At 56.2% G+C, this 12,379-nt stretch overlaps 4 protein-coding genes across 4 annotated transcripts; 1 reads left to right on the top strand and 3 right to left on the bottom strand.

Annotated features, from left to right (window-relative positions):
• Positions 1–360: 360 nt before the first annotated feature.
• On the top strand, positions 361–2,172 carry VTJ04DRAFT_6492 (uncharacterized protein; the record flags this gene model as incomplete). Its single annotated transcript, XM_069364717.1, has 2 exons — positions 361–931; positions 995–2,172. The coding sequence occupies 2 exons, from the start codon at positions 361–363 to the stop codon at positions 2,170–2,172; spliced, it is 1,749 nt and encodes a 582-aa protein (XP_069218516.1).
• A 573-nt stretch (positions 2,173–2,745) lies between these two features.
• VTJ04DRAFT_6491 (uncharacterized protein) lies at positions 2,746–4,298 on the bottom strand (the record flags this gene model as incomplete). The annotated part of the gene is made up of 2 exons (XM_069364716.1): positions 2,746–3,261; positions 3,405–4,298. The coding sequence occupies 2 exons, from the start codon at positions 4,296–4,298 to the stop codon at positions 2,746–2,748; spliced, it is 1,410 nt and encodes a 469-aa protein (XP_069218515.1).
• A 3,191-nt stretch (positions 4,299–7,489) lies between these two features.
• Positions 7,490–8,047, bottom strand: VTJ04DRAFT_6490 (uncharacterized protein; the record flags this gene model as incomplete). Its single annotated transcript, XM_069364715.1, has 2 exons — positions 7,490–7,702; positions 7,838–8,047. The coding sequence occupies 2 exons, from the start codon at positions 8,045–8,047 to the stop codon at positions 7,490–7,492; spliced, it is 423 nt and encodes a 140-aa protein (XP_069218514.1).
• Positions 8,048–8,252: 205 nt separating this feature from the next.
• VTJ04DRAFT_6489 (uncharacterized protein) lies at positions 8,253–10,163 on the bottom strand (the record flags this gene model as incomplete). The annotated part of the gene is made up of 2 exons (XM_069364713.1): positions 8,253–9,371; positions 9,444–10,163. 2 exons carry the CDS (start codon positions 10,161–10,163, stop codon positions 8,253–8,255), a joined length of 1,839 nt encoding a protein of 612 aa, XP_069218513.1.
• Between the last annotated feature and the right edge of the window lie 2,216 nt (positions 10,164–12,379).

Raw genomic sequence — 12,379 nt, 5'->3', positions numbered from 1 at the left:
CATGCTGGATTGGATTTTATCGAGGAGTTAAGTGAGGTTAGGAGAGACAACAAATAAGTCTCAGGGTTGGAGGAGCATCGGGGTTGTGGTTGGGGAGAGCAGGCACTGGACCTGCATGACCGGGATGGACCCTCTGTCCCGCAGTGGAGACCCCTGTCTTATCGGCCGTCTTATCGGTGCCCCGCACTGAAAGCTTTGGTGGGGCGCTAGGCAAATGTAACCCAATCCTGTCCATCACTTTTGACTCCAACTTTTGGCATTTGTCTGATATAACATAGATCCCGTCAACCTGCGCTTTCGTGGTCGCCTCAATTGCACGGGACGCCCAACTTCTCACAACTTCCCAAACTCGGTTTTCCAATGCCACCAAAGGCAGCTTCACGGGGTCGCAGCCGCGGACGGGGCCGGGGAGGTACAGCCCGTGGTGGCTCCGCCGCTGCCTCCTCCTCTGCCGCCGGCGACGCGAACGAGATGGATATCGATGCCGCGCAAGAGCAGCAAGCCACGGACTCAGGCTCAGCGACTGCGCCGGCAACAGCAACAGCCACAGAGTCGACCAATGTCTCACGACCCGGTCCTGCGCCTATTCCAGTCATGACGGCTTCTGAATCGTCGACAGCTAATACCCTCGTTCCTGCTTCCTCGACTTCCATTCCTTCCACGTCGGCATCTACTCCAGCGCCGTCGGCTTCGACCACCCGTGGCTCCAAGTTCAAGCCCAAGGCTGTTCGTCGCAGCGAAACCGAGCGCCAACGTCTTGCCGAGGAGCAATTGAGGATTCAGGAACAGCGCAACGCGGAGGAGGCTAGAAGGCTTGCCCGGTTGCAGCGTGCTCAAAGTCGTGGCCGTGGTGGCCGCGGTCGCGGTGGACTTCTGCGCGGCGGCTTGAGGTCGTCAGTGGCTGCCGGACCTTTGGCAGCAGGTATTAGCTGTGAGTGCTATCCGTATATTAATCGGCATCGAATAATTTGCCTGACTGACAACCTCGTGACAGCTACTTCGGGAGGGCGCCCTAGTGGTGGTTACGCAATCGCTTCAAGCTCCAGTTCCGGTCACATCAAAACTGAGGGCGACAGCAAAATCGCCGGCATTTCCAGCATCATCGTCGACAGCCGCATCGATGCCGACAAGCTCTACAACTACGTCGAGATTTCCGACGAGGAAGACGGTAGCGCCACCGTTACAACCACCAAGAAGAAAAAGACCGTCATGCCCATGGGTATCCGTCGCGTCGAGCACAAGGAGGAGGGGGTCACCATGACGACTGCCGCGGAGATCCAGGCCCAGGAGACTGCTGGCGCCGACGAGTCATCCGACGACGGTCTGTTTGTGGATAACCCGGCGGTTGAAGAAGCCGAGGAGCCGACGAAGGACGACGGCGTTTGGGACATTCCGCGGCCTCGCAGGATCAAGAAGGAAGATGGAGATGCTGGCACCACAGACCAGGAACCTGGTGCAGGCATCAAGACCCCTGAGTCTCCCGAGATGAAGAAGATCCCTGTGTCCGAGACCAAGACTAAGAAGAAGGCCGCCGTTCCCAAGGACCTGAATGATCAGATTCTCGAGGAAGATCTTCAGCACCTTCTCAGCCTGTTCACAATGCAGGGCGCCGACGAAACATTTGTCCATGACGGCAACGCTCACAACGCCGCTCTCGAGGGCCACATGTTCCTATTCCAATTCCCCGCCGTTCTGCCTCCCCTGCGCGCCGTCCCTCCCGAGATCACCTCCACCTCCGTGGTCAAGGCGGAGCCTGACGACGATGTCGTCATGCTGAACCAGCCACCCATCAACATCGACCTCACCAAGGATGCAGATGACAAAGCCAAGGATCAAGGGGATGGAGAGGAGGACGGCGAGGATGAGGTCGGCGGCGACATCAAGGAAGGCGGTTACCTCGGCGAGCTGGTGGTCCGCAAGTCGGGCAAGGTCGAACTCAGCTGGGGTGGCCAGAAGCTTGATCTGGGTCTGGGTATTCCCGTCAGCTTTCTGCGAACTGCAGTCCTGATCGAGGAGGACGATGTTAAGCCTGGCGAGGCACCCCAGAAGGCGGGTCATGCGTATGGAATGGGCAAGATCCAGGGTGCCTTCTCGCTCGCCCCGGCTTGGAGTGAGGAGGAGGACTGGATTGTGGATCCCAAGGAGCTGGAGATCCCGCCCGAGGGAGCTTGAAGTAGTGATGTGTGGGAGATTGTGGATATTTTTAAGGGAGGATGTACGGGCATTGACCACTGGAGTTTGATCTCGGGGAAAAATGGGCGGCGTCTATACGGAACATTGAACGGTTCAGGCACACAAAAATGCATAGATGGGCATTTTGGGGGAGTGTAGTTACCTAGATACCCTTCATGAGGCATGGGATGGTTTGTCTAGGTCGTCAGCCATCTGATTGTAAATAAGTAGTCCAATTGATCTAAAGCTGTTATCTTGCGACGGGGTTCTCACAGAGTGTCGAACATGCAGATCAAGAGGACAATACATGCATTCCTGTCTTCACTCTGCACCCCGGACAGGTTCTGGGACAATGTCTTATATCGGGATGGGGCCATTCCGAATCATGTTCCACAGCGATTTTCAGCCGCGAGCTTCTCCATATGTCTCAGATGGTTGCCGATTCATCAACATTCCTCAGCTCCAAAACATCTAGGGAGTTCAGATCGATGGTTCAGTATAGGGAACTATAAAGAGTGCCTCCATATAGATAATTAAGACATTAAATAAATTAGTATCCAAAAAGACTAAGATTTAAATCTTCACTCTAAACTTCCAACCCGTCACCGCCACCCTCGTGGCCGCAAACATCACCGCCGCCAGCACAATCACCGTCCCCGCCCACACCTGCGCCCACAGATACTTCCCGCCCCCGGAGGCATCGATAATCGCCCCGGCCGTCGGCGGGCCTGCGAGCGACGCAAACCCCGAAATCGTGCAAACCATGCCGAACCGGGTGCCTAGCTTCCGCGGGTCGCGCGTCAAGCGGGCCAGTGAACCCGGGAACAAGCCCTGAGCGGCGCCGTTGGCCAGCCCGAAGAAGAAGGAGAAGACGTACATGCCCGCGCGTGTGGTCACGCCGGCCCAGGCGAAGATGAGGCTGCCCAGGATGAGAGTGTGCAGGATGTAGAGGTTGATCACGCCGGCGTGGCGGTCGGCGAGCCAGCCTGCCACGGGCCGCGCGGGGATGCTCATGCCGTTGGTGATGAGCAGGAGCTGGACGCTGTCGGTGGTGGTGAAGTGGATGACGTTGCGGGCGTAGGCGTTGATCTGGATGGGTGCGAGGTTAGTTTCTGCCGTTGTTACTTGCGTTTATGCTGGCCAGGTCGTCTTCCTCCTCCTCTCCCATGCCAACCAGCATGCGGTGGCTCCATGGAGGCGGTTTTACCGGAACAAAGGCAGGATGAACTTACATAGAAAAACCCAAAATACAACCCCCAAAACCACAAGAACGCTCCGGCCGAGTACAGCGCGTACGGCACCTCCCTAAACGCATCCCATTCCACCAGCGGACCCGACCTCCTCGGCCTCAACCGCGGCCTCAACAGCAGCGTCGCGGCCAGCGCCAACAGCAACACCTCCAACGCCACGCACCTTACCGCCCACGCAAACCCAACCTTCGGAATCAAATACTGAACCGTCGCGGGGAACACCAAACTCCCCAACCCGGTCCCCATGGCCGAGATCGCCAGCGCCATCGCCCTCCTCCCCTCAAAATACGAATTAATCACCGCCACGGGCGGCATGAACAACACCCCCAACCCAACTCCGGTACACAGCCCCTGGGCGAGGAGTATCCCGACATACTTCCCGCCGCAAAAGCTCGTGGCCAGCATGCCCGCAAACGCGAGCATCCCGCCCGCGGCGACGGTGCTGCGGACGTAGCCGGCGTCGGCGAGCCGACCGGACGGTGTGCACAGCGCAAACGCCAGAAACACCTGCAGCGAGCCGATCCAGGCGATTTGGGACTCGGGAAGGCGCAGCGTGTCGCGGTAGTAGAGCTGGAAGACGCCAAAGGTGCCCGGCATGCCCCAGGCGATCATGTTTACCAGCAGGCCGGCGAGGACTTGGGACCAGGCGGCGAGGCCGCCGTCGGGGGGGATGAAGCCGGCGGCGGTGGCGGGGTCTGGGCTGTCGTCATTGTTTGATGACGGGGTGGTATTGTCGATGTATGTTGTTTCTCTGGAGGGTTTGGCGTCGTCATTGGTCCTGGGAGTTGTTGTTGAGACGTCGGTTTGGGAGGGATGGCTGCTGAGGGTTGGAGAGATGGTGGGTTTTTCGAGGTCAGCATCGGTTGATGCGGCCATTGCTATCAAAGACGGCGGGTGTAGATATGCGTTATTACTCGAGTTATGACCTGCTTGATTGAGGTATGTGGTTCATTTTAATCACAACATCTACGCTTCAGAGGTTCGATGGTACGGAAGACCAGAGAGAGCAGGTCATGATATCACAATGACAACACAGTCCTTAGGTAGTAGATATCTTGATGGAGCCACCTCGTTGCTAGCTATCAATCAACCCTGGTAAAAAAACACAATCTTTGGATCCCCATCTCGCTCGTATTGTGTGTGCACACCAAACCACCCGAAGGATCTCGCTCCATCCGTCGCCGACCTCGCAGGAGACCTCGCAGGATGTTTGTTAGGTCCCGCTGACATGACCCATCCACTATCCCCGCCGGAAGGGCGTAGAAAATGTCACCTTCGCGAGGCGGACCCCAACCACTGCAGTGTGTGTGCGAGACCGACATGCAGGCAGCGAATGGCGGGCGGCGCCCGAGTTTCCCCGCCGCTCTGGATCCGGCTGCACGACCATGCGGGAAGCGGACAAGGGAAAGAAAAAAGCTGGGAAAAACACACCGTCAAACCAACCGCGCACGCAGGTGGCCGCCCGCCGGCGGCGCTGCAGGGAACCCGACATGGGCTCATTCACTCCGCGGAAGGCTGTTGTCTGTCGCAGGAACGCGGACCGCGCCGCACTGGGGCAGATTCCGACAGTGGACGACGGCCAGGCACTACCACGTCTTTGAGTAGGCAAGGAGTTGATCCGGGATTAGATTTGACAGGATCGTTAAAATAAATTACTATTACTCTCGGGATGGGGTTGGCACGGTGTCATTCATTCATGGCTGAGTCGGCACCTCCTCTTTGACAGGACCTCAATCATCAGGGGAATACGTAGTCGATGCTGCAGTCTTCCGTCAAGACGCTGCTGCATTCATTCATTTGCAATGTGTGTATGTGCCTTGCCCTACTTCCGAAGACCCCCTAACGCCGTTGCTCACCCGACAAGATAACAAATCGGGACCAACCCTCGATCCCGGGATAGTATGTACATACTATGCACCTATGTATGTGCTCCTAGATGTAGTCCATCGCTTGGTTCGAGGTCAAGGGATCATGTGCTACTCCGTACTATGGGTTGACCCCAAACCCGCCGTACAAGAGACTGTCATGGGGCGCCAAAAAGGCAACCAGCGGTGAGAGGGCGGCAATCGGGCCAAATTTGCCCAAACAACAGCAAAAGCGTTGCCGCGAAACTGGCCCAAGATTCCGTACCCAACCTCCCCAAAGAAGAGACCAAATCCCACCAATCGCCACGGTGGACCCGACCGCCAACTCAGCGATCCACTACGACATCACATCGCTCCGCCTGGCATCGGCAATTGGTAAGGACATGGCATGACAATGGCATGCAGGTGACTTGGACAATAAATTTCCAACCCCGCGCCACCGCACACAGAAAAGAAGAAGGAGAAAAAAACCTGGAATCGTCAAAAAATGGAATTGGCGGTCGGAGAACAAATGTGTGTGTGGAACGAACGAGAAAGAGAAAAAAAAGCGGAGCCCTTTCTTCTTCAAACAGGGGCTTGTTATGCTTGCGACCAATGACATGTCCTTATTTTTCCATACGTGGTCGAAAAGGGAAAGTGGTCGAGGCGGAGACCCACTTTTGGAGGAGGGGGACCTAACGGCAGGAGAGTTCAGCACAGTGCGAAACTGTGTCAGACTTGGTTAACGAGATCAAAAAATCAGGCCACACATTGTTGATATTGACACCGGATTCGATGAAGATGATGGTAATGAACTCGTCAAGGAAGAGAAAAGTCTCGAGGTAGTAGTTAGTGGTGATGGAGTCGCAAGAAGTCCGGGACAGTACTATACGGAGCGAAGTCGGCATCCACATCATTGTTGTTCCAGACAAGGAAGGACTTCGCAAAACAATGGCATTGTTGCAAACTTTGGGATGGAACGGAGAAACTCCAGAAAGGTTGTGATGACTCAGGTATCCTTCTCATGTTGGCCCGGTCTTCATATCCAAGTTGGTCGACACCATACCTGAACTACCATTAATTTTGCCATTCCGACAACCTTGGGGGCACTTCCTGGTGACAACAACTCTATCTGAAACTGTCCCTACTACTACTCCGTCAATACCAAAACACGGAAAGCACCTAATACCACCCAGCCGTTGGTTGACCAGAGCCACCTACATGCCGGGCAAATGTCTATCCGCTGGTCCTAACACCTGGAAAATCAGGTTGGTAAGAAGACGCTGTAAAAACTTTGGTTCCTTGATTGCCATCCATGTTTGCGTACGCATGATCAACTTGGTCAACGGCATTCTTAATTAATTTCACCCAACAGAAAACGTGGCGCACGAAAGACACCTGGAGCCTGTTAAGTATCAATTCCTTTGCCTTCACAAAAAGGTATTTACCTACCTGAGGTAGGCAGCCTCAAGACCTCGATACAGTCTGACTGTTGAGCGTTTCCAAGCAATACTCTCAGCCAAACACCGGGGATGAGGCGCGACCCGACTGCAAGCCCATCTCCTCAACTTCCCCAGGCATGGACGTCGAGGACTAGGTAGGAAAAGAGTCGAGGTATCCAAGAACCGGATTAACCTCCGGCCCCCCCCAGAATTAGGACCAACGCCAGTGACCTAACCTGACCTGTCCCAGCCGTGAAAATTGGGCGAAGAAAAACAGACTGGATTCCCTCAACCATACAAAACACATCAACTCCCTCTGATAACCACATTTATGTAGACCCTCCAAGATAGAGAACGAACCTACAGACGGCAGAACATGGACCAAGGCGAAAGCTGTAGGAACTAGAATGAATCAATGGATGAATGATTGCCAGATGACACAAGAGCCCTTCAGGGAAAAAGTGATACGGAAATATAGGTACAACAAGAAAGTCTCAACAAATACTAACAAAAGCCCATCCAAAAAGCAGGTAGGCCGCCGACCAGAACGCCACATAAACACATCCTGCCACCGTTTTTCAGTATCCCCTTCCTCTGCCTAGCTAGGTACATCCAACAACCAATTCCGCAGCCCAGTTTCCACACACTCGAATATCGCTGCGAGGTTCTTCTACCTCTGCCCATCCACCAGACTACTATCATCATATCACTTCCTCTCCCCGTCCTTTTCAGACTATTACCAATCAGCGCCCTGGTTGCTTTCCTAGCTTAGTTGCTGTGTTCATTCGCCCGAGACTGCCATTTGGTTGTTGTTCTTGTCCATTGTCCTTGATTGCTGGTTAATCACAACGATGATGATGATGTTGATGATGCTAGGTCGTTCATCCATCCATCTGCCGCGCATCCTTCCACCAAAACCCCATCCCATCTTTAGGACTCCCTCCCCTTTTCTCCGAGTGCACAAAGCATAAAAATGAACAAAACCACAAAGCAACTAAGCACAATGTACCAACCACAGAGACACAACAAGAGACAACGACAACATAAAACACAACAAAATATACGTGTATCCCTCCTGGCGCCAAAAACACGAGACATCAAAAAAACTCCTAACCTTACATGAACCCACCCCCTCCCCCCTTTCGGATTTAACCCTCCCGCCCAGGTAGGTAATAGTCTTCCAATCCTGCTGATGGATGATGGCCCTCTCTGCTGCCCAACGAATCCAGGAGGTCGGCCTTTCCTGGAGAGATCCATTCGAAGATCCGACGATATCCTTTTCTTCCCCTCTCTCGTCTCTCACTTCTTTTTTGTTCCCTTCTCGTATCGTTTGCAACATTTTCCTCCCTGACCGTGTTCCTCAATCGAGATTGCACTTTTCGAGCAAACCGGAAGACTTTGAACAATAATGACGGGTCGCCTTAACTGAATAAAAATGCAGAGAGAAAACGCGAAATCGAGAGTTGAACGCCGAATAACGATTCGAAAAGGTGATAAACGGAGGCGAGTGCGGGGGTGTGTTGATGGTGTGGTTTGCTCTGTCTCTACCTCTTCCGCTTCTTGTTCTTGTCGACAATTCCGGGCGGCGACATGGTCCCGGCGAGGCTGTCAGCGGCGGCGGCAATTGGCGCAGGCGGCAGGAGGTTGTTGATGGGCGGGGGCGGCATCTCCTCCCTGGTGATAGGAACGCCCATGTGGCGGCCGTAGCGGCCCTTGCGCCCGTTGCCTTCGTCTTCGCTGATGCATTGATCGGCGGGAATGCCGGCGTCACGGCAGCGTCCGCAGGGCCGTTGGCGATCGCAACCCTTCTTGCTCTTCCGGCAGCGTTGGCAGCGAGGCTTGGTGGAGAGGTCGGGTTGTTCCTCTTCTCCAGGACGCAAGGCGAAGCCCGGGGTCGATGCGATTGATTGAGTCCGAGAACCCGGGAGCGATGCTGGGGTAAGGGGACCCGCGCTTGTTGCCTTCTTGGTGTGGGCTTTGGTCGGCTTGCTCGGCTTGGTCTTGTTGGGGGATTGTAACCGATTTTTGGCCGCGGGCAAGCCGTTCGTCTTGATCTTGGCTGGTTTGACCGTCGCGTGGTTGGAGCCGTCAACGTCCTCGCTGGCTTCAGCTCCGTCGCCAGAGCTGGCGATGTATGCGGTAGCCGCATTGGTAACCTTCTTATGAGCGCCGGAGGCGTCGAGCTTTTGCCGGCGGGCCGCGGGTGCCTCGTCGTCGTTGTTCTCGCTTTCAGCATCGCTGGTAGCGCCAGCCGAGGACGTGGCCTCGGCGCGGCCGCTGAACATGTCGTCTTGCGTCGACGCTGAAGCGCGACCATGTGTTGACATCCACATCAGTTGCATGGCAACATCTTTGTCCTCTTCCGATACCGCGCTGCGCACGGTCGGGTCGGGGGTCATCATGTGTGTGGGGACTCCGTTGCCAGCTGGCCCGAAGCTCTCGCGACCGCGACGGCTATCGCCACCGGGCGTCGAGTATAATCCCGGGGCCGCATATCCATTAGAGTATGCATGTGGGGACTGTAACGGCTGCGGGTGGCTGAAGGGATTTTGCGCAGTTGGGAGATATGGTAACGGGGGACGGTGGTCAGGACGGCGCGCCGGAGACACGGAAGGGTTCGACGTCGACGCAGGCATCTGAGGAGGGGCGAAGAGGGGAAGTTCCTATGATGCGACAAATGGATTAGCAATCCAGAGTCAGACGCAGGCGCCAACGCCGAGCAGCCTGCTACTCACCGTGCTCTCAAACTTGGCACGCTTGCGACGGCCACCCTCGACAATGTTCTCGACGCTGATGTCGGTGGTACCCAGCTGCTCTTTCGCCCGGCCGGAGGCGCTGTCTCCATTGGTGGATCCGGTGAAGCTGTCATTGAGGCCATCGCGGGTCTTGGATGAACGGGACCGACCCTTCTTAGCGGCGGGATTGGCCGATGTCGAGGTGCTGCGCCGACCGCGGCCATTTGGTGAGGGGCTACGCAGACGTGATGCCCGGGAGCTGGGCCGAGAGACGTGGGCTTCCAAGCCATACGGCGCAAGAGCATGAGAGCCGTAATATCCGTGCGGGGGCCCAGAGCCGGGGTAATCGGACTCGAGCGGCGACTCAATCACACGCACATGGACAGTCATGTTATCGCGAAAGTTCTCGTACCGAGCGATCAGCGTGTTGCCCTCGTCATCCTCAAAGCTGATCCCCTTGGAGACTCCCGGAGCAGGGTAGAGACCGAAGAAGTTCTTGACGGTTGAAACGATGGAATCGGTGGTATCATGAAGGAAGATGGACACCCGCAGCGGCAGACGAGCGCGGTACGGCGCCGATAGGACGAACTCGACCCTCTTACCCGGGGGATTTGGTGTCGGCAAGCTGGGAGCAGGCACTGTGCGAGGGGAGACGCTCCCGCTGTGCAGGCCCTCGGGATCGGGTTTTGTTCCGTTCGGGAGCATGTGTGCGGCGGACATGGGTCCTGACAATGTGGTGTTCAACGATGCTCTCTCGGGCATCTTGTATGTAATACAGAAGCGTGAGTTGCTGAAGGCAGCGTTGCTTTGGAGTTGTGATCTTGCCACGGTCGGAATCCGAGTGTGGATGGGCGACGTCGGCTCACTCTCGGACAATTGCATGCCAGGCCAGCCTAGCCGTGACTGCAATCTTTCCGAGCCGGTGAGCGGCGCCGGCGACGGGGCGAACTGATGATAGGACTTTGATCGTGGTGTGTCCCAACGGAGGGCACGTTGTATGTATGTGGCTCGCGGTGCTTGGGACGAAGGACGGAGAGTGCGGTTGGTGACGAGTTTCTGTGGACAAGCAAAGCAGACGTTAGAATTGATTGCTCCGAGGTCAGGGAAACAGTCATGTTGCTGATGAGACAGATGGGATGATACGGGAGCGATTCGGAGGAAGGGGGAGAAGAGCTCGTCGCAGCGATGGTCCAAGTCGGGGGCGCCATGAAGCCGCGGACGGTCGACCTCGACGACATGAGACAGAAGCGGGGAGAAGACAAAGGCGGGTTGACTTGTGCACGAAGAGCTTGGTCGCATGGAACAGCTGGATGGAAATCACTCACCTCGAGGACTGGAGAAGTGGCAGTCGGGCCGCGGAGGTGGTTTGATGGTGGCTCTCGCGCGAACACAAAACAAGGAGAGCGCCCGACGCAGACGGGGTTGGACTTTGGGGCAGAAGGACGGTGAGCGGCGGTGATGACGACGGAGGCGCTGGAGAGACGAGGGATGTGCCGGCGGGCGTGGACAAGTAAAAATGCCGGCGATGCGGGATGGATACAAGAGACAAAGGTGTTTGGGGGTGGGTTGGATGAGTCGAGTTTGGACAAATTGGGCGGGTTGTGCGTAGGAGAAGAACGGAGGAGTCGCAAGAATCTGCTGCGTTAAAAGGCAAAGGCAGATGCCAGTGGAATCGCACGCCAGATCCCTCAGAGGCGCTGGACTCGCTGTCCCCGTTGAGCCAGCCTGGGCTGCTTTTGCGCCCGCTTGGCAGTCCCCGCACTGTGCCCTCGATCCAGAACCAGCGCCGTCGGTCCCGGCACTTCGACACAGCAACACGCCATGGAATATGACAGGGCTCGAATTTGGCAGGAATGGAGGAGATGGCAGCGTCTGAGAAGCAGAAAGAGTCCAATTTTGCCTACATTGTTCTCATCGCACACAGGATGGACAGTCTGCCCGGATCTCGAGGTGGAGCGGTTGAGGGTTTCCGCACGGCCACCAGAGCGCCTGCACCACCACCCTGCCTGGTCGACCCATGTCTGTCGGCGTTCTCGAAGCGGGAGCAAAGGGGAGGGACTGGAAATGACCAGCAAATAAGTCACAGACGGCTCGAATGCTTCATTGACATCTCCCAGACCAGCAGGCCGATCACCAGAGCTGGGGGGAAGCCTGTGCCCCGGCGTTGAGCGCAATCTTGTCGCATTCCATTTTGCGACGTTGGGCGGCGCCAGGACATGATTCATCCATTATTCGTCGGTGAGGAGACTCAACTCTTGAAGAGTCGGTCGATTGAACCTCTTTCCGGCTTGCTGGAACCGGTTGCGACAAGGGAACTAAGGTACCTTAGTAGTTACTGTGTATTCATCGTTGACAGCAGACAGGCCAGGACGGCGAGGGCGGACCTGTTCGGCAATCGCATCGCCTGCCGTTGGACCTCGCCACACAAGATAGATACTTCGGGGACGGCTAGATTCCGGCAATTCACAATCAAGAAAGATGCCATGGGTTGATAAGATGGTGGTGCTGTTGCGCAACGATCCAGCGATCCAGCGATCCAGCGCCGGCTGTCGGGCTCCCACCAGGTTGGTTCTCCGTGCGAAACTCATCATCCCCGCCTCTTCTTCTGGTTTTTGGTCTTTGCGCCGCATCCATGGACCAGACCTAGGACTGGGCACAACGGTTCCTGGGATGCGCCACCCATTGCGATCCGATCCAGGCAACCTAGAGCTAGGTCGTAGCTCGACGAAACCGGGCATGGCCGTGCGTAGCGATCTGGCCGGTTTTCCCCTCGGGCAACACCATCCATCTTCCCACCACCACCACCCTCCTCTCCTCTTTCCAGCAAAAAAGCGAAAACAAAGCGACTTTGACAGAGGCGGATGCGACAAGACCCGCCCTGCTTGCGCTGCTGTGTCAGGTGGAGTTGTCTGCACGAGGAGCCGTCGCCGCCAATC

The sequence above is a fragment of the Mycothermus thermophilus genome (assembly GCF_041956435.1).
Source record: "Mycothermus thermophilus strain CBS 625.91 unplaced genomic scaffold VTJ04scaffold_4, whole genome shotgun sequence".
Lineage (NCBI taxonomy): Eukaryota > Fungi > Ascomycota > Sordariomycetes > Sordariales > Chaetomiaceae > Mycothermus > Mycothermus thermophilus.
This window is presented reverse-complemented; position numbering and strand designations above follow the sequence as displayed.